Below are 26,447 nucleotides of genomic sequence, written 5' to 3' on the forward strand. Positions count from 1 at the left end.
ACAGATAGGCTGTTTGCATAAAGTCCTTTGCTAAACTTTCATATAATTTAAAAAGAAATGTATAGAAAAAGCAAGATGAAAAATGTATTTACGTAAAACCCATTGCTAAAATGTATTCAGAGGTAGAATATAGAAAAACGAATTAAATAAATATGGTTTTAAGTTATTTAAAGTTATGTTCAAATTCCATATTTTTTTATACTGCAAAATAGCAATGGATCTTGATTAAATACATTTTAATTTTAAGTCAGTGGCGTAATAAAGCAACAATGTAAAGCCAGATGCTTTTTTGTTAGTTATAAGAATTTTGTTAGTTTTATTATAATTATACCAGACTATCATAAAACTTAATACAATTTCTAAAAAAATATCAGATTAAATAATAAGAAAGTATGAAATCATGAATCCTTTCGATTGATTGATTTACTTTGTTTTTACGCCACCGTCTTGATTTTTACCAGAGCATTTTGACTAGCAGTAGTAGAATGTTAAAGTATTTTAATATTAATAAATAAATGAAAACAATAATAATCCTTTGGAATATTCGCACAAAGTAAAAATTAAAAGCCAGAAATACACATGAAGTTACAAACATCCTTGAGTGTGCAATTGTCACTGTATTTATTTTCTTGTAATGCCACATGTATTTCTACCTTATAGGGTCAGATACACAAAATAAGATGGCAGTAGGTATATAGTATTTAAAATATAAATAAAAAAAGATTTTTTCCCCCACTAGTGATATGGCAAAAATGTAATTACATTGTATAAGAGTGTGAAAATTTTATTTAACATTAGGAAAAATATTTACAATTTGGCACAGGCTTCGTGCATTAACTGCGTAAAATACCTCCAATAATGGTATACAAAACTGAAAATTAACTAAATTTACTGGACTAAAAGTTCTACCACTAATTTCACAAGTTACAAGATGTTGGATTTTTTTAAATTGGCGCGAAATAATTCTTCGGCCATTGGTTTTTTACGTACGCGTCATAAATGATATGAGCGAGATAGCACGAGCCCTTTGTTAATATACTTCAAATCTTATCTTGAAGCAACAAAGTCTATATTTCGTTGGTGTTTACATAATAAATTATTTGGCATTACTTCTACCCTAAAAAAAATTGTCGCTGTTACTTAAAAGCGGTAGTACTGAATGTACGTCCAGAACATTTAGTTAACTTAACTCCTCATAAGGCCTCCCTTTGTATCAACAAAGTATCAGAATCTGCTGCAAGATTTAGTAATTATTCCAAAAGTTCAGAAACTTTATATAACACGCATATTTTTTTTAATTACGTCTTTGTCGGTAGGTTGGTAACTAGCCCCAACCGAAGCCTTCCACGGACCACACGAGTTGTTTCGTGCGATCACGGGTTAATGTGATAAATTAATAAAGGTAGCATTAATTTTGCATCGCTGCTACCGCACTGCTATATGCAACCAATTTGAACGTACTTTTAAACGCCAATGTAATTTTTCCGTTTAACTGATTAGGCTAACCTTATGGGGATTAAGTTTTGTGTACAGTAAATAACTGTTGGTTCTAAGAAATATTAATACAATAAAATAGTCAAAGAGTATTTATACTATATCCTGTAACACCTACGGGCTTATACTAAAAGGTTTGATGCTTTAGGCCTATAATGTGAAAGACTTTTTAATACAATTTTTAAATTTTACCCTCATTGCTAGAAATAAATGAGTAAAATATTTTAAACTATAGTATCGTTTCAAAATGTTCAATAGAATATATTTCGGTAGCTTACGATGAAACGTTTGAATATATATTTTTGTCTATACAAATGAGTGCGCTAGGTACACTACAAGAATACACTGGCCTTAGTTATAATTCTGTCGTATACAAAACAAATTTTAAGGATTAAAATTCGAGTTCAATTTAATAATGAATTTGTGGGTAACCAAAGCAATATTTAAGTTTAACAGTCGCGCCGAGTTTATGTTTTGTATACCACAGTGTTGCCAGTTCTGTGCCTCACTACCACAAAATTAGGGTAAAGACTTATATTTAAAAACGTGATACTTTAATGTGATTTAAGGTAAAGGAAGGTATGTTTTGTTTTTAGTTCACGATAAATGGGCTGTGCATCTTAAGTTTAAATTAGATATTAGGTATACATCTAAAGTAATATGTAATGTTCAAACACGTACGCAGAATTAAATCAAAAATTTTTAAAATTAGATAACACTTCATTTTACAATTAGATAAAACAGCGTCAAAAATAAAAACAAAAAATGAAAATCTGCCGTCCGTTGGTTTATACTTCCTGGTAGTAATTATATCTGCTATATGAATTATATAGCGCAGCGTACGATTTCACAAATTATTAAATAACGGACCGCATAAATGTCAGTATTTTTTACTTTACACAAAATTAATGATTTATTAAATTAAAAGACCGATAAAAAATTAATGCTATGTTATTTTAACATAACATAGCATTGATTATTTCGTCGTATTGTTATGACGAAAACTTTAACAAATTCTAATTAGCAAACATGTTGCAGGGAGTTGTAACTGCGTAGGTATACAATTATGTAATATAAATTATGACTGTATAGGCTGTATGATCTTCGATCTTTGCCTATCCCGGAAGGAATAGGCCGAATTATACCCACGCACTCTATGGAGGGGGTTTTTATTCTACGCCAAAGTGTTTTACTAATATGCTTATAAATACATCTTTGTAACTTCGTGGTTACGCTTTATACAAATGAGATCTTATTATATTAATGGTTACATAATATAAGCTACAAGTTTTATAAACTTTTAACTATCATCTAATAACTGACCAAGTCAGTGCAAAGGGAGTGTCAAAAGGCGTAAGCTAGCAACACTACACAATACCAGTTGAAAAAAGTTGAATTCCTACCATTAATTATAATTATATAACCTCTACGGTTCTCGCAGCTATCAGAATTGGTGTTTAGAATACAGTGGCCTCCGCCATATCTCAATTACAACGAGATAGAAATATACTATTTATTTTAAACTTACTATGAGTAAGGCTTTAAGCACAGCAAGCACACAAGCTATACGATACGCGATTTGTCGCTCGTGTACACCTGACGTAATCTAAATGAATCGCATCCTTAACACCAAACTGACAGCGGTCAAGCGATAATCGCAATCGATTGTCAACTTGACAGTTCGACTTGACGAGGCAATGATGCTGTCATCAACCTATCAGACCCTCAAGGGTTCTGAGGTCTCATAATACACTATAACTTTTATTAAGTTAGTTAGCAACTTGTTATTCTTTCTCGATAAATAAACGTCTTTGGCCACATATCCGCTGAATATAGGATAATAAGTAGTAAGTATTCAAAGAACTTACGTATTTTCTGTATTTGCTTTTATACGCCATTTAAACGAGAAAACTTTGCGATAAGGCCGCCAAATTATATTTTGATTTCTTCTCTGTTTTATACTTTATGTGGTGAACAATAATCATCATTTATTGCTATGAAACTATTAATAGTTTGGTGCTAAGGAGACATTAATATTCTGATGAGCTATGTAAAAGTTTTTAATATCAAATAAGCTTTGATTTTATTGAGTAACTTATTGCCCGTCTATAAGCTCGATTTATTGGTCGCAACTATACGCTTTCCATAGTATAGCTTGTGCCCTGTGCCCCAGTTTAATCTACCATAAATATAAGCGATTATTAAATCGAGTATTTAATCGTATAGTTTACTTTGAAGCTACAGTTTTTTGGAGGGTGGTGAAGCCACGGGCATAAAGTAGCGTCGAATTAATTTACAGATAAATTGTTTATAGAAATAGGCGGTAATAATAATTTGGAGAGCGGTGGAATACACCGTTATTTGAAATAGCGGTATCGTCATCTATCTAACGGCCGTCTACGGTGCCACAAATTTATCGCACGTATTATTCAATAACATAAATCATCTCTGTGATTAAGTGAATAATATTATATAACTCGTCTCAGATGAAAATAACTTTGCATGCCATCTTGGTTCCATAGACAAAGTCTTTAACCCCGACGCAAAAGGGGTGTTATAGGTTTAAGTCTGTCTGTGTATCTGTATATCTGTCTGTGGTATCGTCATAGTTAAAATTTCCAAGTGTTCTAAGCGAAGTTTCATGAAAATCTAATCGGCCGTTTGAAGATTATAAGCTCTTTTCTAGTTCGTGACTCTCTTCCTTACGTTTAAGGAAAATTTTAAAATTTTTAATTTTACTTTTATTGTATATTTCAGCCGTTACGTGGCTGCACCGCCATCCTAAGTAAACGTAGCGTTATAGGAACTAAATGAACTGTAGTGTAGTGAAACGTGATATTTTTTTTAAATAGGTGACCAAATGTTAAAAACTTAGCCTATTAGTCTATGTAAGCCAATATATAGCTGGGTGGCGGTTTGTTTAAAAACACTTTAATTTGCAATGCAATTACTGCATTTCTCTTTATCTGTCTCTCTTCTCGTATCTTAAGGCCTCCTTCGTCCCAATTCAAAGTTAAGTTAAAGACTTAGAACACAAAAGAGAGACCTGAAAAGAGTATTAATTAAAAAGTGTTTTTAATGGATACTAAAGGTGGGATTTCGCGTACACATTTTGAATACACAATCTCAGTTACGCTTTAAAGTAACGTTAACTGTAGAGTTAGGGGCAATTGTTTATGGTAACTTTTTGGAGGCTCTTTTTCCTTGACTTTGTTTTGGTTTTTCTTTTTGTTATTATTTTGGTCATATTTAGTGGCGCCTCGACCAGGGTAGAAAGTAGACAGATGGCATAAAATGAAAAAAAAAACTAAAAATGAGAATAAAAAATAACTTTAGTGTAGACACTGAAATACTTTTCACTCTTCTGTTCGGTGTCACAACATTAGATTCCACGTCTTTCGGCTCGAGAGAAATCGGAAATTAATTTATTGTTAGTAAATTTAAAATACATGTCACTTAATAACTTTGGCCAAAAATCGGAACTCTCTGGAATCTACTTTTGGCTACAAATTGGCTTTGGGAAAAATCGATTTTAGTGTGGGACCTTGCAATTCGCAATTGTTTTGAAATTATTATTTTTATTTATGATGATTTCCTGGAACAGTCGGACTTAATGTATTTTAAGTGCTTTTATATAGTAATACTCAATATGGTCTACACATATGGTATTTTTAATTTTATCTGAATTCAATAATTTACTAAGGAAAATGTCCTTAAAATTTTCGTTACAGGTAACTTTGTCATATCTATGGAGCGAAATTTGACTAGGCCGCGAAAAGCGTATAATCAGCTTAGTCAAAAATATGGTTATATCTTTAAGAAAAAACGCAGCAAGCACCACTCAGCGCCATTAATTTCTGTGGCTGTTATTGAATTTATTTGTATTTATTGAGGGGACGCCTGCCAATTCCAGATGGGTGATCTGTCCAATATACGGACCATTCCACCGTATTACACATACCGTGGTCGATGTTAAACGCCACTAAGTCCATACTGTGTAGTCGCAATGTGATACACGCGGGTGTGGGAAGCGCAAATTTAGCGCCCTACTTGACTCCCTCTCCAGCTGCTTAATATACTGAACTGATTCACTTTCCTGGCTAATATACTGAGGTGACGATAGCTCACAGAAAACAATGTTTTCAATGAAAAAAAGAAGCGAATTGTGTTGATTTCCACTTTACATAACTAGATGGCGTCACACGATCGTACATCGCGGTATCAAAGTTTTAACAAATGAGCAACATCTCGGAAGAAGCTGGTCCTATTCGACGGTCGAGAGCGTCACCAGAGTTCCCCTACAGACTCAAATTGGTTTAGTAATAGGAGAGCTTTTTGCGACTCGAGCTCGTCCGGGGATAGACTAGCCAAAACTTCTGCTGTATTCCGGTCTATATGCGTAGTTGCCGGCGTAACTATAGGCACATGACGTTTAACACTTACGCCTCAAATTGATGGACACAGGGCGGCACTTTGTAGGACGTATTTCGCACTCACATACCCTGCTCTGTTTATCGCCGATGGGTTGTCCAGGGGCCTCTCCCCTAGAATACCCTTCGCCGATAAACAGAGCAGGTTTTCACGTGGACCATGTGCTCGGTCCGTTAAATAATAAAATTAAAAAGGTAAGACACCTAGTTTTCGTTAGCTTAGGTTATTTTCTGTATAATCTTATCCAAGTAAAGTGAAAAGTTTGATAACCAATCTTACCCCGGCAGGGCAAGATTGATTGATTATTATCTGTGTGAAGGTATTTTATATTATAGACGGTTCTAAGCCGTTAGGACATTTCAAGTTGTAGCCTACTGACCTTCTTAGAACGAACGATTTTAGAAACTACTCCGATCTTTCCTCACCACCCTTTCATCTTTCCCCCTGTATTTTTTTCGATAAAAACATTGTAACTAATTATTTTTTTGCTTTCGAAAAAATATAACAGGGATTTATCGATATGACATAAAAATATGCTCTTTGTACTTTATTCAATATAGATATCATTTTAACTGAAGTTAATACGTACTGTTCTACAAAACGTCAAACACAACACTGCTTATCTCATCAAAAAACCGTTCGATCTTCCCACTCACCCTACTGCGGAGTTATGTTACTCTTTTTTTTTTTTTTTAAGAGGCATTGAGTAGTTTGACTGCAATCACACCTGCTGCACGATTTAGTAACTTTTTAAACGAGTTGACCACTGGTCGTTTTTATTTTATAGCCACAGTTGTTAACTTATCGTTAATGTTGTATGGAGATGACAGATCGCCACCGTCTAGCAACTTTAAGTTGGGGGGCCCAGTTGTAATTCACGAAGATGATTTTTTTTTTTTTAAAAAGATCGTATATATTGCCATTTCGAAAATGAATCAGCACATCTACTATCCTATCCTATACTACTATATACTACCTGATAATATATAATTTAGCCTAATAAATGAAAATTAACTAATTAATACTAAATCTATAATACGCGATGCCGCATTCCCGAAATATCTAAACTCGGCTAAGATGACGGCATTAGTTTTTTTTTAAATCACCATTTTGAGACTAACATATCTTATCAAACATTTAAATCGTTTCACATCCCCTTGATTTTTCCTGTAGCAGAATTTAACACGACGAAGTGTTCCGAGGAAATAGAATTACAAGATCCACAGAAGATAAATCAGACAAAAAAGCGGAACTAAGTGGACAAAGAAGTTGAAATATACGAAAACTAAGCGAACAAAAGAAGTGGAACCAGATAAACAAAAAAAGCGGAAGTATTCTTTGGATGCATTTCGCATTAATGAAATAAGGCTTTTGCATCAAAAATGCGCAATTTCAAGCAATCAAATGCAGTAAAATTTTCAGAAAGCGATGCACCATCAAAAAATACACGACGGATGACATGAAGGAATCTACCGAAAGACATCAAACTTGAAATAAGAACTGCAGTTTATCAATAGTAAATGAGTATAGCTAACATGTTAAATCTTTGAATGACACTCCTACCCAAAAATGGTGATTCAAAAAACCTCATTAAAAAATTAAAACACCTAAAATGTCATTTTATTACATTCAATTTAGAATCGACAGCTTCATTTCTTTTAAATTCACATTTATTATCTAGCAAGAGTATATCTTTTTTATTTAAACGTATTTTTAGTCATTTTATTTTTTAATAAAGTTAGTAAGGCTATTTATTTAGTACACGATTATTTAACAGCTGATCGCTGAATTTGCGATGACATTAGACGATATATTGTTAAAATAATGAAAATCTTTTTTTTTTTATGTGTTAAAACAAAATCCATATTATTTAGCCGCAATTACTTTGGTTTAAATTTTCACACATCGTCTAATAACACCGCAATATTTACTTAAGAAGACACTCAACAAACATTAACACACACACAGACACAACAAAATCACAACGCTTACGCACACAACACACATACCAACAAACATTAAAATTATCATTTACACACACGGCCAACAGATTATATTAAATGCATAAACACAACACAAACTTAAATTATAGCCATAGACAATGAAAACTTTATGACAGCCACGGAACAGCCGTAATGTAAAACTTAAAATTCCACAAAACCTGATGTCATATCGTCATAAAATAATTTATTAACAATTAAAAATACTAACTAAGTATTCGGATTCTTGTCCATAGAGATTCTGGGTTAATTGGTTTAGAGAAATGGTGTTTTTGCTAGACAAAATGGCGGTGTTACCAATATAGGAAACAACATAGAATTACAATTATTCGAATTTTGACTAACCGACTAATTAAAGAGTTTTAAAATTTAATATAGTGATATTGGAAAATGACACTAATAGTAAAAGCTCAAAATGGATTCTCAAAACACTTAAAATTTAGCGCCATCCTCACGACACGACACGACATACAAATTACACTAATTACATATAAATCTGATATGTGAATGAAAAATTATATCGAAATATCACAAAAGTAAACACATATTCCTATAAAAGCTAATATAGATCTTAAATTCAAAGCCGTACGGAAGAAAATAGCTTGCATAGTCTTATAAGGTTTATGTATTTAGATGTGTGAGAGTACTGCATACTACAACATTCACTATTTTACCAAGTGGCCCCAAGATCACTATAAGTTTACAATATTAAAGATTTTCTACAAAAAAAAAATAAAAAAATGTAACTTGTTATAAAAGTTGTAAGAAATTGGAAGATCCTTTCTTTTAAAAATGGAAGTTTACTGACTATTTTTTATCTGTTAAACGTATGCCAAAGATTAATTAGACATTAAAAATACGGATTGCCACTTACGATCGATATAGAATAACGAACAAATTATTATTAACAATAAATAAGTTTAATTACAACAATAAATTTAAGTCCATTTAATATTGCTTTGGAAAATTCATTGAGATATAAATTTTTTATTGCATTCTCGAAATAATAGACTACACAACAAAGTCATGTCGCATTGGATGGATGGAAAAAATACTTGATTAATACTCTGGTTAAATTAATATCTACGTACAATTACATGGATATGAGCAAACAAACCTCCCAAATCCCATGGAATAAAGAAACTCCTCAACTCTTCGAGAAACAAGTCAAGAATTTGAAATGTCTGAAACGATGTAAAACGATGAGCGAGACAGCGAAACGACGTTGCCGTAAGAGTGACAGAGACAGTCGACAGATGAGTTTCAGAGGCCACCATTACGACAGCGCAGAGTTAGCTTCAAGTGATGCAGAAAGGTGCACCTGAAATGAAAATATGTCTCTTTAAGACGGATTTTACAAATGCCAAATGCAAGATAGGTTTTTTTAAAGAAAATCTGTAACATTTGGTTCTCACTTACTTTTACATTAAATGAACAAATTATATGAATACCAGCTTTCTTAGTTTAGATTCAGAAGCTTATAGTAAAAATTATTTAAGGTGTCATGGATGCTCCATCCTACAAAATAAGAAAACATTTTACGAAATTTCGGTTATAGAAGATGAAAGTTAAAGAATTCATACATATGTTCAGTAATATATGTAACCTTATTTAATAATATATAACTTATAACTAGTAACTTAAAGGTTTCGATACGTTACGAACATTCTAGGACAAAGAAGCTAAGTCACAAGGTCATTACGCTAAAATTAGTTGGTGACAGTAAAATAGCGGGAGTATTCTAGGAAGAAACACCTTCTTCTTGAAGTGCCATGGTCGTTGCGCAAAACTTAGTTGAAGGGAGTAAAAAAGCAGGATCATTCTCGGTCACAAGAAAGGACCAAGAAGCTTAACCTCAAGGTCAACTCGCAAAACTTAATTGCCGGAGTAATATAATGGTGTTTCTAGGACAAAGAAGCCACCACTAAAGGTCTATTCAAGGTATTAGGTCAAGGAATTAGGTGGCAATATAAAATGCTTGGAGCATTCTACGACGAAGAAATATTCGAAAATCCCACCTGTCAGTTCACACGTGTTGCACGTATTCCGGGTTGAGGAATGAGAAGCCCATGAACTCTGTCTGGTCGAGGTTCATCATGAACAGCTTATCAGTTGGCGTGAGTTCCGTCTTCTCCTGGGTGAACTGCTTGTCGAAGTTGGACACGTCTTTACGATGTTTCTGGAAGAGAAAATAAATAAGTATAGTTATGGAAGTTAAAAATACCTCTTATTTCTGTATTGCTGATCTGGTTTAAATTGGAAGATCCTTTCTTTTAAAAATGGAAGTTTACTGACTATTTTTTATCTATGTAACGTATGCCAAAGATTGAATAGATAATTGATCTGGATACTAAAGAAACATCTGTATAGAAATCCCATGTATAACATGAACCCGAACGACATTTCAGACCTTTGCCAGGGTTTAAACAACGAGTTAAAAATAGAATTAAACAATGGTGTAAAATCTCTAAGAAACTGCGTGTTCGTAATAAATTGCGGTATTGCAAAGAAAAATTTTTCGTTATTTTGACTTACAATTTTAGGTTTGAAGGGTGGTTGAACATCCCTCGCTTCAACCCGCGTCCAGTCAATGCGACGGAAGAAAACGTGGGTGCGAACGTCCTCTTCACCGCGGAGACCACAACCGAGACGTTTTTGAGGGTTCTTTGTAAGGAAAGACTTGCAGGCATCCTTAGCTTCCTGTTGCAAAAATAGAAGTACAGTTAGTAAACTGAAGTCTATAATATCTGTGCGGATCTAAGTTTTTTTCAAATCTTGTAAATTATTTTTTTGATTACCCTGTATTAAAGGATTTCATCATCACCCATATTCTAGAAAATCGAAGGCAAATAACCACATATTTGCTTTTCAACCACCTATGTTTAATGTAACCTATTATTAAATATTCATATGGGTGATGATGATCATATGAATATTTAATAACTACTTAACCATATCAATGGCCTGGTTAACCACCTTCTGATAGGTGTCGAATAAGTTATTCGCAAATTTTGTCTTTGTTCGTTGACATAAAATAAGAAAGTGGCGAAACTTACATTTAGGTTATCCGATACACAGAAGGTGGTAAAACAAGCCTTAAGTCCACAGACCAGTGTACGAGTAAAACAATAAGTTAATTTTGAAATTCAGAATCAATTGAAGAATAACTAATCAAAATATTAATCTAAACCAAAATCTTCAAATGACAGATTGAATTAAGTATCCCTCGTCAAAACAGAAGAAGGAGTAGCTCCTTAGACGTGCTCCCTTGACAGAGTGTTCGTGGTTGTCGAGATGGCATGCATGGCTTCAGACTTCATCGGGTCTGTGGCTTTTCCCGTGAATCTTCTCCACTTTTGTCGGTTGTAAGCATTATGGGAGTATTCCATCACAGTTGTTCTGTATCAACGATTTCATTGTTTGTTTTGTTTTAAGTCTTTATTGCACACACACATTTTATATAAATTAAACACAAATAGAAGAAACTTAAAATAATAAAAATAAAATAGAGCGTGCAAAGGCGGTCTTATCACTAAAGCGATCTCTTCCAGACAACCTTTGACGTTAGGAAAAAAAAAACGAAGGAACGGGTTGGTGCAGCAATTTAAGTATAAAAAAAATATATATATTTATATATATATATATAAAATAATTTTAATAAACTACTTACTCATAAATTCTAATACTACATACATATTATACATAATATATATAAGTATATACATATTTAAGCAATATACTACATACTAGATAAAAAATGGTTGTATCAGTTGTTGACTGTCCTCTCGTTCTTTTTTTTCCTACCTGTCGCCTGATTGACCCCTAACTCCTCGCGATGTGGCCAAAAAACTTATTTACTTTTAGTTCTTTTAAAACAGGCTGACTGCAACAGCACACTCCGACTGCTAAATGAACATTTTGGATTCTATTTCTATTTGACGGCCGATTGGCGCAGTGGGCAGCGACCCTGCTTTCTGGGTCAAAGGCCGTGAAAATCTTTGTGTGATGAACATGAATGTTTTTCAGTGTCTGGGTGTTTATATGTTTATATTTATTTATATTATTCATAAAAATATTCATCAGTCATCTCAGTACCCATAACACAAGCTACGCTTACTTAACAAAAGCTACGCTTAGATGGCGATGTGTGTATTGTTGTAGTATATTAATTTATTTATTTATTGATGATTTTAATAATAGAAAGATGAATAAATACTTACCTTGCTAAGAGTCTTCGGATACGAGACGCTATTATCCGTAATAGCAGCAAACAGTTCCTCTTCGTCTTCTCCATCAAACGGTGGCTGTCCCACAAGCATTTCATACAACAGCACACCGTATGCCCACCAATCAACAGACTTCCCATAAGGCTGATACAAGATAATTTCCGGAGCGATGTAGTCAGGTGTACCGCAAAAGGTCTTGGTAGTTTTATCACCGGTAATTCCTTCTTTGCACATTCCGAAATCAGCAATTTTAATGTGCCCATCCTGGTCTAAAAGCACGTTGTCAAGCTTCAAGTCGCGGTAGATAATACCGCGGGAATGTAAGAAGAACAAGCCGATCGCTATCTCGGAGGCGTAGAAACTGAAATGATGAATCCATTTAGAAATTTGAGATAAGAAAAATTTTGTCAGGTTAGGACTTGATTTGTGAAAATGTAATAACACATGGTCTTTAACGCCAAAAACACATTTCGTGCGCAGTCGCCGAGACTGCGTTCTGGCATTTAGGTAATTTGCCGCGTAAAAACCTCTTAGGTGTAGGGTTTGATATAACTGGCATATACCTAATATGTTAGTTCACTATCATTTTATTTACTTATTTATGTAGTACCAAATATTAAAAAGAATTTGAAAATGGACAGGACGTGCACAAGGACATTTTATCTTTGGAGAGATTTTTTCCGAATGAGAGTAAAATGAATTAATGTGTAAATACTGAGTAGGTACTTAAATAAATAACTGATACATTTTAGACTTCGAAGACTAGAAATCGTAGTTAGCCGACTAAACTATCCACCAGTCAAAAGTTTTAACTCTGTCAATGGAGACCAAAGTGACGGTTTATGTTACCGAAGCTTTAACTTACACTGCGACCGGTTCCTTGAATTTACCGCACTGCTGGATTTGGAACATCAGATCACCGCCGTTGACGTACTCCATAACGAAGTACAGCCGATCCTGAAGTTAGAAAACTACTTTTATATTTCACTCAACGAAACCGAATCTAGGGGCTATAGGTATCGAGCGGCTTCCTATGACCCATTGCATTCCAGTGCTGGATCGCCATTCCAACCTTGTAATCTCTCTTACAATTCATAAAGTATTAATTTTAATCGAATTCATTCAGCCAATAAAAGCTCGCATTCCCTACACAGTACAGTAGGGTAATCGATACAATATTATTTTTGTGAAGAATTTCCCAGAACCCAAAAATACGAAAGAGTGAATGTAGATCAAAATAAAGTTCCAGAGACATAATAAAACTTATTTCAATAGCGTAGATAAATATAATGAGAAGACTTCTTACCATAAAGAATAAATAGTATAATACCAGTATACAAATTAAATAACGAAGTATAAAAGGTCAAAATTTTGAATTTGTTTATCAAAAAGTCAGTACCTTCTTAAGGAATTTCGTTCGCACTCATACACACTTCAAACCTTAGGTTGTTATTCTCAGTTCTTACTCACCATGGTCTGGAAACAAGAGTGCAGTTGCACAAGGAAGGGTGGTTTGGTGCTGAGTGCAAGCACTCGTTTCTCAACCATAGTGCACTCAACATCGTCGTCCTGTATGATAATGTCCTTCTTCAGGATCTTGATGGCGTACAACTCGTCCGTGCCGCGACGTTCTGCCAGCATTACCTGTACAAAAGATTCGTTTATTCTTTAACTATATAAAGTACATAAAATAGTATTCACTCTTAATGCGCACGCTTAGCTAACCCACTCATATTTTTCCAATGTTTTCTAGGTGTTTCAGTCATAATTTTATTGGATAGAAGCTAGCGTTCCTATGCGGAATTCCATGATGTACAGTGAAAATTAAGCTTAATTTTCAATGCTCCGCTTAAAGCAGGATAATCTGTATGGTGTAATTTATAATTTCTTAGATCCTTATACTCCACACTAAACAGATCTTCGGCAATATACTCTCTACGCACGTTTCGCTCCAACACGGGAGCAACCTCAAGTGATGCTGATTTAACAATTATTCATTAATTGTAAAATCAGATTCTAATACTTTTCGCGGAGCATAGCTTAATTTTCATTGGGCATAATTTTAAATATTTAGCCTGGAGGTCAATGGAGGTCTCGTTAAAGGAGAATATATACATAATTTAAAAATCCATTGATTTTATTTAATAACGTATTTCTCTACTTAGTACCAAAATGAAATAAAATTAAGTATAAAAAGCCCGCGAATGTGAGAATAATTGAACTAAGAGAATGCTGAGTAGGTAGGTACAGCAAGTCAGATAACAGAGAAACAGTCACAGATAATATAAATATAATATTTAATACGTGAAGTATAAACTTTGTACCCAATTTGTTTGCGTTTTTATGAAAATTGTGTGGAAGGAGGAGTAAAAATGTAATGGAGTGTAATATTATATTACAGAATGTAAATATTTTATTTATTTAACTACAAATACATTAAATCAACAAAAAAAAAATTACATACACCGTGTATTAGATGTGTCAAATACATGGTAGTCTGTAAAACGCACGCATGTATATTCTCTTTCAATATTTTATTTATATTATAAATAATTTTTTCCTTGACAAAATCGGTGATTACAGAAATAATAGAAACTCATAAAATTAATGAATTATAATCGGATTACGACCAGTGGGCGACCACAAGTACGTATAAATATAAAACCACATAAAAAATCTTATACCTTTCCGAAAGATCCTTTCCCCAGCACCATGACAAAGTTGAAATCGGACGCTCGGATAACATCAGCTGCTGCCATATTATGAGGCACCTCTCTATCCGGTGGAGGGGGTGGTCGTCGCGCTCCCAAGCTGGTCGCCTTCATCTGGTTCTTTAGCTGAGCCAAGTCCGCACCTTCCTCGGGTACTGGCACATTGTAGAAGTCGCCTTCCTCTTGCGTGAGGAGCTTGAACCACCCGTCGGCCGGCGCTTTCATAACTTCGGAGATGCCGAAAGAAAGAGAACCCATGAAATCATTACGGGATGTGCGATCCCAATCCCAAACCTGAAATATAAAATTTTGTTTAAAAAATACTGAATTGACGCATTATTTTATTTTTTATTTTCCATGGCTAATTCATTGCAATAACTTTTAATGCTTAACTTGCAATAATCCGCGACAAACAAATTTTCACGGTACGGTTTTTATATAGACCATAACTTTTTCGTCTTGACCACATTTGCCCACAGAATTAATACCATACATAAATAACGCTCATTCAGCCTTTTTACATGCAGTGCATTGTGTCAAAAAACAGTGAAAACGTCTTGCGCAAGTATCAATTCACACCCGCAGAACGTTACTAGCTCACAAACTTTTCCCTTTTTATTGTAAATGTTTGGAACATTAGATGTAAAATAATTACTGTCAACTGCTTAATGGAATGTAGGTACTAACAGCTTGTTCGAGAAAACTGCTAAAGTGGAATTATATTTGAAGTTATACTTCTCTAGCGGCGTTAGGAAAAAATCATAGGAGTGAAACTATACGATGTAACGAAATACGCGCTCACTTTTACATGATTTTAACAGGGTGAAGGTAGTTGCGAAACAGAGTGAGAGGGGAATACATCGTACGCCAGCTCACTTTCTACGATTCGCGGGCGATTCTGGTGATATAATTGTATAAAAATCTCAAATTTTATTGTTCAGTGAAACTTGGTGGTCCGATAATGAGATAACTTGATAATGAATTATAGTAAACTTTCAACGCATTATATACTTTTTGCTAAGTAAGATATAATTTTTAAAAAGATTTTTATCTTGTACCAAAGAAGTATGACTTGTATCGCGTGCACATAAGTACACATAAGTTTTTTGATGCTTCAATATAAGCCGGGTTCATGGTTTCTGTATTTGCATTATTATTATTATGTGCATTTGCCATTAAATAATATAGGTTTAAAACCTAATGTTGTTGTTGTTACTACGTATTTTTATGTCAACTTTGTGCAGTTATTCCTGTGAAAGTATTGTTCACAGGGAAAAGTGGCCGATCAAAAGTTTGTTATTATTATGAATACTTCCATACCCATCGGCTTGGAAATTAGACCAGACATCTTTCCATCATTAGTGTCACCGACCGCTCTCTATGCAGAGCATACATGGAGGCAGATATAACATCAACGCACGTGACGCAGGCATGCATGGGTGTGGCAGACAAACGCACAGTCTACCTGGGATCCCCAGCCACATTTCCGCAAGTCCTCAGCAATTTGGGAGGCTAGGCTTTCGGAACGAGCTTAGATGGCTCGGCGTTAATTAAACGGTAAATGGCTCATTGAAGAAGAATACTCTATGGGCTTAGTAAACCGTATTGTATTTGATTTTGTCTTGGTCTTAAACGCTTACCTCAATAAGGAGTCTCCGGTCTTTATCCTCAGGCTTGAGCTCGAAGGTAAGGGTCTCATTCCATTCGGGGTTGAGACAGCTACGAATGGTCTTGGTTTTTTTCTTCACGTTGTCCGAGTCCGGAATCAGCTTCAGCTTCACGTAGGGATCGGACAGCCCGTTAGGATCCATGGGGATCAAGTTGCGGCCTTGTTTTACTGCAATTGATAAAAATAATGTTCTATACATATTATTACATAGCTCGGAGAACTGATGGACGAGGTCCAAAGGAATTACAACATCGGATCTGTAAAGGCAGCGATTGTAAATCCCCGATAAGGTGTGATAAAATCAAACGAGACGCAGCCAGCTGATAGCGCCACTGAACGCCAGTGTTCAAGGCCGCAAAATTTCAATACCTTCGACTACGGATTTATAGTAATAATTAGAACAACCTGGTGGCAAGAGGTAAACCATCGCCTATAAACTGAGCAACACTTCGCAGGGCAATGCCAGAAACATCTACAAAGTGTGCCTGCGTCCAGCATCCTGAGGTCTTAAGTCTTATGTACCTGTAATTACAGTGGCAAACATGACGACGACGGACGATCTCTTTTGTTAGCTATGTGTAGTATTTACCTTCCACGGTGAGCTTGTTGCCATGGCAGGAGACTGCGAGCTGGATGCGGCCGCGTCGCTCGGTGTGGTCGCAGCCGCACAGGTTGGGTACAGACTCCTCGCAGCGTTTGTGCACGTTCATGTCGCATGCTGTAGGGAAGCTGAACTATAGAAAATTTCTATAATAATTTAGACGTCGTGATATTCCATTGCCGTCCATTTTATGTAATCATAAATATTATTAAATACTTGCTTTACTAATTATATTATATATTATAACAAGGCTAGTTGGAAATGTGGTGACTAAGCCGTCGATATGATAACTTTAACTTTTGTTCGTCAACTTTATCCTAAATTCGACACTTATGATAGAAAGCTACGCGGTAACAACCATTAACTGATTTTACATTTAAGGTCAAATTGGGCCGGGTAGTCACACGTGAAAACGTGATTTCAAGTAATTACACTTTTGGTTGTAAATTCTCAAGGTTACTTTTATAAATACTAAATCAAATTTAACGTATATTTAAAATATGTTATTATTTATCTAAATCGAATATTAGTTATATTTTTTATATGATTTACCAGAGTAAACTAGCATATAAAAATTGCCAAATTATTGTAGGGAAAAATTCTTGTAATCACAGAATTCATAATGATTAACCATAATAATATACAACGTGTAAATGAATCCTCCGACAAAGGATATTAAAGTACGGCAACAGGGAATAGGAGAAGTTTAACCCTGTTTATTATACACATACTTTAAATAAAAATTTTAGTAATAATTGCCGGACAAAGCACACGGCCCGGAAAACGGCAAACCGTCGCCTAAAACAAAGTAACACTTCACAGGGCATGCAACTTTCCGCCCTGTGTCCATCAATTTGAGGCGTAGGTGTTAAGCCTCATGTGAAGTGTGTGGATGTAACTGTACTTTCAGGAATAGGGCCTTGCAGAACAAAACAGTAAAGCTATTAACCTTAAATTAAGATTTGAATCAACTAATTATGACTCTAATTATTTTGCATACTTACGTTTTACCTTACCTCAATACGTATCAGTTAATTGCATTATCTAAATAAATACACTGCAGAGAAGGAAAAAAGATTTGATTTGAAAGTTAAAGATAAAGTTAACGAACTACAAAAGTTACAGCGCAAAACAAAAAGCCCGTCTGCAAACTGTTTCGTCCAAAGCGAATACTAATTAAAAGTTTAACAACAAGATGTTACAGAAACTAAACTATTATTTAGCAACAGAGATTAAGTGAGTAGCAGTTCATGCGAAGAAGCAGTAAAAGTTACAAGCAAACAAGCAGCTACGAGAGGGATTGCAAACTAAAAAAACGTTTCGCGCACTACATGGCCTCGATTTAGTGGCGTAGCTCAAAAATTTTAATCGATTAACAGTTTTTTTATTAAAAAATGACGTTTCTATTACGCTCTGAGTTCTGACATTTGTAAGGAAGTAAAACAAAACACTGAAAAACAATTCGTTAGATATGTTACGTAATTAGGCCCTAAAATTACTGATAGGTTATACTGATAATCGCGTGCCACATCATCTAAATGAAGTTTAGCGGTTAGCGTGCGAAAAGCTTTTTCATTTTATAGGGCTTCGTTTGGTATTAGGTAGCCTAGTACAGCCCGAACCTGCCCAATCTTTTGGGTGGTCGGCGATTGGATGCTCGTTTGACAAGACTTAAATTTGCATGTGCCCGAAGAAACTTTGTTTCCCTCGCAAAATGGAAAATATGAGTTCTCTGTCTTTATTCACCAGTTCCAGAATTTGTGTACATGGTGTTCCAGGAGATCTTTTGCATTCTGTTATTTTTTGAAGGAAGTCTAGCTGGCTCTGTTTGAGAACCCAGTTTCACAACCACATAAAATAGTACACCAGACGATCTCACCTTAGCTCGAGCTGCAAAAAGACAGCTAGTATCTGGGCCCTATTCTCTGTTAAGAAAAAAAAATCTATTGACTATTGTAGTATTGTTATTCGTAAGACAATGCTTTAGAACAACCGCGCTTGCAAGGTAAAAATCTGTAAGTAGTAGTATGATTTCAAGAATTTTACTATACTATACTACTATTTTTACTATTTTTAATACCGTGCGATGCAATGCGAGAGTGCAAATCTTATTGCAAATTCGGAACCACAATCTTGCGAGTGCGGCTTGTGGGGGCTGCAAGAAACCATTCTAAATTGTGTCCGTCGTCTACTTAAGTATCCCGTGTCCTTTGACTCTGATAATTTTCGAGGTATGGCAAGGTATTGCGAGAGGAGGCAAGGACGTTGGCCAGACTATCACACTCGCCTTGTGTTGCCTTAAGAAAAGTTGTTGCAGTCGTAGCCGCGTACTGAGCGAGCACCCTAACTCGACAAGCAAAACTGTTAACAAGTAAAAAGAGGTAGATAGCTTTTACCTACTTTTAAAAAAGCGCCCCGAGCTAATGTTCCTACTTTGATGCTGCATTACTAACTTAACTTGCATACATAAATTTGTTCATGCAAGTGAGTGATGGCGGAAAAATCGCCGTCCCTGACAGATCACTGACTGCGCTGACACTGGCATAACTAAATAGTCCATAAAGCTGCTTTCCTGGTTTCAGTGAGTCGGAAAATTAATTGAATATCGAAACCGGATAAAGTCAAGATACGGCTCGATACCCATTAATTCATTTCCGTGCAGGTGGGAGCCGAGCGTTTTCTAAATCCAATTCTAAATTGGCTTGCCTTTTTCAATTCGAACCAATTTCATCAATTTGCTCATCGGGGCTCAAGGGAATTTGCATTTTTTACAACTGTATGTACTTACTTATGACCTCGCTTCACCGGAGTCTTATGAATGTTACTTTGGCTAAATAGCACTTTTATAATCCCCTTAATTATGAATTCAAGAAAGTTGTAACTTCGAATGCACACGTATCATGGAAATATGAAACATTTTTCTGGGAGTGCTGCACTGAAGTCATTCTAATAGGTGCCGGGGTGAATACAGGGTAATTTTTCGTACCGGCGGGGGTAGATTTTGGAAATAGTTACGGTTTCATTCGTAAAAAAGTTCGGTTCACATGTTCAATATTTGAGTTCCTTAACAAGGACAAAAATTCAGTAATCGGTTTATGAGAAGTTTTCGTTACCGGTTATTAGGTTCACTGATCGCTTGTATTCGATTTCGCACTTTCTGAATGAAACCGAAATCACATAACCTGAATAAATATCGGTTATTCCAAAAGCGGTTTAAAGCCGTTGTGGGTACCTTATGCAACCATTCTATAAAATATCCGACAAATGCGGCATATGGTTATGGTTGCGATCAGGGAGGGTCCTTATTCATATGACATTTAAATCGTAACCCCTAAAAGCGCTTTGTGACTTTTCAAAGCCAAATTTGACAGTTGATAGAAAAAGAGTTACCATTTAAGAGTCATAATTATATGATACACATATCAACAGTATTATTATATTAAGTAAACACTTTTTGTGATTATTTTTGAATTATTATATTTTGACTCTCTACACCGATACATAATTGAAATCTACATTTATCATTCATAAAGTTTTTGCCCTTTTCGCGCGAGAAATAATGCCTTAAAGTTTTTGGCTGACCGTATCTACGGGCAGCTGGTTTAAATATGTAACAGGGAATGCCAAAGCTAACTTTGTTAAATAAGTATCGAATTGATTTTTTATTATTATTATTATTAATTATTACATAAAGTTTCCAAAAAAAATAAAAAAATACTTATAGCTAGCATCAGAAAACCACGCAGGTTTGTAATATATGCTAACAGAGAATTAAATCTAGGTACGTTACTACAGAACATTATTGCCAGTTCACCATGTTGTGTATAAAAATGATCACAAGTTACTTAAAAAGAAGGACTTCAGTTTTTTCTTAATATTACGAGGATTAATATTGTCTCGTACATCAGTGGGTAATTCATTAATAAGGCGAGGAACTAGGTAAACGTTCGTGCGCTCGCCATACCTATTGATGAGCGAGCACCCTAACTCGACAAGCAAAACTTCTTCTGATTCTGATCCAGAACAGTCTGAAGCAATACGCCCTAAGTGTTTTAGTGAATTTACTTCTTTATCGTATACTTGATTGATTGAAAAAATATTCCATTACTTAAAGGAAAGCAAATGTGAACGAATGGAATGACTTTTTGAAAGGCTATTTTAGTAATAGAGATGTAAAATGAGCGATTTATTATTCATTACTCATTTAGGTTATTACAGAAATCAAAATTATAATTGTTCTAATTTCTATTAGAAGTAAGAAATTAAACATGATAAAATATATGTTAATACTCAAATAATTGTTGACTAGGGTAACCAGGGTACAGTAACACATGCGTAATTAGTATATAATGGGTCAACTTGTTTGTATGCTCATTGAGAGTAGCGGCGTGCAAGCAAAGACGAGCCGGTCTAACGCAGGAATCGCGAACAGAGGGGGACCCCTCACTCCTATGCACGGCATCCATTCGTTACTCTATCAGGCGGCTGAGTTGATACACTATATACTCATTAAACTAGGCCAGTAATGTGCAGACAACTACCTACGACATTATAGAGTGGCACTTGGCAATCCCCGTGGCAGCAATCCAGTTTCCTCTACGGGGTAACTCGAGGGGCTAGGCCTCTCGCAGACCTATCCAGCAAAATTTTGTACCTCCGCACTTATATCCCTGTTGGGCGAGACCGTGGAGCATTGCGCCACAATGGTCGCAAAAAGTCGGAGTGATAAACGTCCACTTGTTCCATTTGTGGGGAGCGTACGCGGCCTTTAGAATAAACCACCAGTTTAACATTATTAAGAGTCCGAAAACATTTAAGTTATCGATGGAGAACATCGTAATTATCCTGAATTACCCGTTGATGATCAACTGCCAAATTCAAACATAATAAAGAACGCAATTAAGCTAAAGGTAAACACATCGGCAAAATTGGCGGAATTTATAAATTACACCTACATCGTGTTAAATTTTACCGAACTCTCTCTCACATAGATATAAAAAACGATATAGTTGGAATTATACTATGACATAGTATAATTCCAGAACGCTATTAATCTACGTTGTCAAATTGCAAAGTTTATACCGAGATGACAGCTTAGCATCTGCCAGCAAAGTTAGGCTAGGTATTTTTGGCGGATTTTTGTGCTGTAAATGTGGATATCTTTACAGCACAAAAATCCCCCCATGAGTTCATTCAAATCAAAATTCATTCGTTTAAAGTAGGCCATTTTTTATTTTTCCTTCTGTCCGTAGTGACTTTACTACTCTATTTAGAGTTTAGCCTATTTCGCTAATTATGACGGTGTCTACACCAAAACATTAGATATTAAGAAAACGCAAGAAAACTATCACCAAAAACCAAGCTGTAAAGAAAGATTAAAAAGTATCTAATAAGCAGTGGCATTTGAATTCAAAGCTTAACCTTAAATCCTACAAAAAAACACAAAGATAAGAAGATCAAGAATACATATTAGCACAAAAAATATTGAAAACAATTACCAAGCTGTAAAGAAATGTAATAAATAGAGAATGTAATAAACAGCACGCGTTAGAATTAGAAGCGATACCTCAAATCCTTAAAAACACTAAGATCATAAGAGTAAAAACACATATTAGCACAAAAACCATTAAAAACAATTACCAAGCTGTAAAGAAATGTAATAAATAAAGAATGTAATAAGCAGCACACGTTAGAATTAGAAGCGATATCTCAAATCTTCAAAAACACTACGATGATAAGATTAAGAACACATATTAGCACAAAACCATAGAAAAACATCCACCAAGCTGTAAGGAAACGTAAAAAAGAGTGAAATAAGCTGTACAAGTGGAAGCGTTGCTCTGAAGCCCGAAGTCCAAAGTGCGCTGTACCTTGACATTTGAGGCCCTGGTGGATTAGTCCGTAGAGGAGAGAACCGCAGTGGTCGCAGAAGGTCGGCGAGGAATATGTGTAGTTTTTGAAGTTGTGACGAGTACGAGTGTCCTGTTTTAAGAAATTGTGATATTAAGAAGAACCAAATACTACTTAACTTAATCAACGTACTTATATATATGACTTGATGTATTGCTATTTTAAACTTGAACTTCTTGCCATTAAAATATTTTTTGTTTTGTGCGCTGTGGGTTTATAAGTGTGGAGTCCTGGGTTCGATCCCCGGTAAGGTCAATTTGGGAATTCATAACTCCTGAGTTTTCTCTGGTCTGGCTGGTTCCTAAGCCTCCCACGCTTAGGCCGCAGCTAGTTACCGCTCTACGGATAAATACATGCCACCGAGTGCTTTAACGTTCCAGTAGGATGCCGCATAGATACCAATTATGGTTAGGGTTAAAAATAGCGCTAATTCTTTGTCAGGTTAGCCCGTTGCCATTTTAGACTGCATCATCAATAATCGGGTGGAGATTGCAGTCAAAGGCTAACATATAGTGGTTTAAAAAAATTGTGTATAGGTTTTGAGATTTAAATATTATTCATTACTAGGTTCTGTTCGCGACTTCGTTTGCGTGAAAATTTAAGTTATCGACGGAGAACATCGTAATTATCCTGAATTACCAGTTGATCATGTGCCAAATTCAAACGTTATAAAGAACGCAATTTAGCTAGAGGTGCACACATGGGCAAAATTGGCGGAATTTACAACTTCTTAAGGAGTCGGCTAAATAAAAGGTAGCCTATGTTCTTTTCCATGTCAAAGGCCACATGCATGCCAAATTTCATCCAAATCCGTTCAGCCGCATTGCGTGTTTGTGTAACAAACATCCGCACTTTTACATTTATAATATTAGTAGGATAGTAGGATTAAAACACATTTACCAAAGTTGGTCCACAAAGTTGTGGTGGACGATGTTTCGTTAAATAGTTCAGATTTATGCGCCAAATTGTTACGGGGGAAGTTATTAATCATAGCCTTTAACAAGGGACCTGACAGCCGTTTTAGGAAAATGGGGACGCATCAGTTTTACTACGTAGCGATATATCAGGTTTGTTTTTGGGGACAAATAATGTTTTTACTCTTTATTTGTATACTACACAATTAATATCTACAAAAAAAAACACGTGTGAGCCGTCGCGGGACGCCTGGCAGATGTGAAACATCGAATAGCTTCGAAGCAGTCGAAACCAGCTTCGCATCCCACTTCATCGTACTGCTGCGTTTAGGGGCTCGTTCACGTACTCCGCCACGAAGTGTTGGAATAATGTTCCTCCGCCAATCAAGAACTTTAAAAGTAAGTTTGGATTTAAGAACCAAATTAAACAATATTTATTGGACAAACAGGTGGAATTCCAAGAACATGTGGCGGAGTCATCTTTTCTCTAGAGACAGTCTGTAAACTTTACTATACTTTACTTTACCACTTACGTTTTTATTTTCAAGTTTATATAAATATATGTTACTTTAATTTATTATTATTACTAGCTGTTGCCCGCGACTTCGTCTCCGTTTGATTTTGTTTTTAAAGTATTCAGTATCGCTAAGCCTTAAATGAGTATAGTTGTATATACATATAACATGTGACTGTTAATTAATTATAGACAAATAATTTGCAATAAAATAAAATTGTGACTTTACTTAAAGATCTAAGCTATCCTATCTCTTAAGTTGGACCAGACTGCTCACGGTGTGCCAATTTAATTTAAAATCGGTTCAGTAGTTCAGGAGTCCATCGCGGACAAACATCGTGACAGGAGATTTATATATATTAAGATAGTTGTGGATTTATTTAGTTAGTTTTTTTTTTTAAACTAAGCTTAAAATGTGGTCAGTGGATGGCTACGTATTTCCGTGGTGTTTACCTGGTACAAGGTGCCAACTGGTAATCAGCGCTGTTTGCTCCCACTGGCGCATGCAGCACAATGCTGAGCTGGCACCTTTTTTCTAGGTTGTGCCACACATAACATATGTGGTGTTGTGAATATTGTAATGTGTGGCGCAATGTAAAAAAATAAATGTTTCTTTCTTTCTTTCTAAATTGTTTTCTGTAAGTTATTGTAGATATTGCATAATGAAAATATGATGCATTACAAATTTGTTCTGCAAATAAAAATAAAAATAACTAAATGAATAACCACTCCTTTTTGTAAGTTGGTTAATAATAACTGTTTTATTACAACATTAATATTAATTTTTATTGTTACAGACGAAATACAAAACATCAATAATAGAGCGTGGCGATGCGTCGCCACGGCCTGTGTCGCCACGCCAAAAATCAGGTATCCTCGGCCTATAGATGTTTCCCATCAAATGTGTGAGCTACATAAAGTTAGCCCTTGACTGCAATCACACCTGGTAAGTGATGAGACAGTCTAAGATATAGACGTTGCTAACCTGTTAGGGAGTACGGTAGTCATACCCCTAATCGGTATCTACGCGGCATCGTACCGGAACTCTAAATCGCTTAGTGGCACTTCTGTCTTTCTGTTGGTAGGGCGGTAACTAGCCACGGCCAAAGCCTCCTACCAGACAATACCAAGACATCGTGTTGAAGGGAGGCTGGACTCATGCGGCAAAGGTCATCATCATCACCTCAACCAATTGACGTCCACTGCTGGACATAGGTATTTTGTAGGGAGTTTCAATGCACGGTGCTGGGCCGCTTGCCTCCAACGGCTCCCAGCTACTCGCCTGATGTCATCTGTCCACCTCGTTGGGGACCGACCTACGCTGCGTTTACCGGTGCGGGGTCGCCATTCCAGCACCTTAAGAACCCAACGTCCATCGGTTCTCCGAGCTATGTGCCCCGCCCATTGCCACTTCAGACTCGCTGAGCTATGTCGGTAACTCTAGTTCTTCTACGGATCGCCTCATTTCTGATTTGATCACGTAGAGATTTAATCTCATTTCTGATTTGACTCCTAACATAGCTCTCTCCATCGCCCGCTGAGAGACTCTGAGCCTCCTTATGAGGCCCATAGTTAGCGACCATGACTCTGATCCGTAAATCATCACTGGCAACACGCACTGTTCGGAGACTTTAGTCTTCAGACACTGGGGGATTTTAGACGAGAAGATGTCACGCAGACGAGAATATGTCACGCCACAAACACGTGGCAAAGGTCAGGTGTTTGAAATTCCTCACAAACAACTTATGCCCAGCAGTGGACTTCTCTCGGTTGAGATGATGATCATGATGATATTTATTATTAAACTTGGCAAATAAGTTTGTTGTGGGCTTCTTCTTAGACCAGAACGCGTTTAGAACCCTCGTAGCTTTAGTTTTGAGTTTACGAATATGGTTTTCGCCATCATCTCACTACCGTGTAATTATCATGTAATGTACGCATCAAAAGTGCCACCTATGTGCCTATTTGAATAAAGAT

The 26,447-nt window shown here is 35.7% G+C and overlaps 1 protein-coding gene across 1 annotated transcript in view; it reads right to left on the bottom strand.

Annotated features, from left to right (window-relative positions):
• Positions 1 to 8,877: 8,877 nt before the first annotated feature.
• Positions 8,878 to 26,447, bottom strand: part of LOC120628668 (protein kinase C, brain isozyme) — a 268,356-nt gene continuing 250,786 nt past the window's right edge. Inside the window, exons 4-13 of the mRNA XM_039897220.1 lie at positions 23,003 to 23,114; positions 17,121 to 17,249; positions 16,503 to 16,699; positions 14,836 to 15,156; positions 13,622 to 13,795; positions 13,017 to 13,108; positions 12,146 to 12,512; positions 10,461 to 10,625; positions 9,944 to 10,104; positions 8,878 to 9,246 (exon numbers count right to left, since the gene is read on the bottom strand). Coding sequence (XP_039753154.1) covers positions 9,952 to 10,104; positions 10,461 to 10,625; positions 12,146 to 12,512; positions 13,017 to 13,108; positions 13,622 to 13,795; positions 14,836 to 15,156; positions 16,503 to 16,699; positions 17,121 to 17,249; positions 23,003 to 23,114 — 1,710 coding nt within the window. The 3' untranslated portion in view covers positions 8,878 to 9,246; positions 9,944 to 9,951. The remainder of the gene's footprint in view (positions 9,247 to 9,943; positions 10,105 to 10,460; positions 10,626 to 12,145; positions 12,513 to 13,016; positions 13,109 to 13,621; positions 13,796 to 14,835; positions 15,157 to 16,502; positions 16,700 to 17,120; positions 17,250 to 23,002; positions 23,115 to 26,447) is intronic.

This window comes from Pararge aegeria, chromosome 13, assembly GCF_905163445.1.
Source record: "Pararge aegeria chromosome 13, ilParAegt1.1, whole genome shotgun sequence".
Classification (NCBI taxonomy): domain Eukaryota; kingdom Metazoa; phylum Arthropoda; class Insecta; order Lepidoptera; family Nymphalidae; genus Pararge; species Pararge aegeria.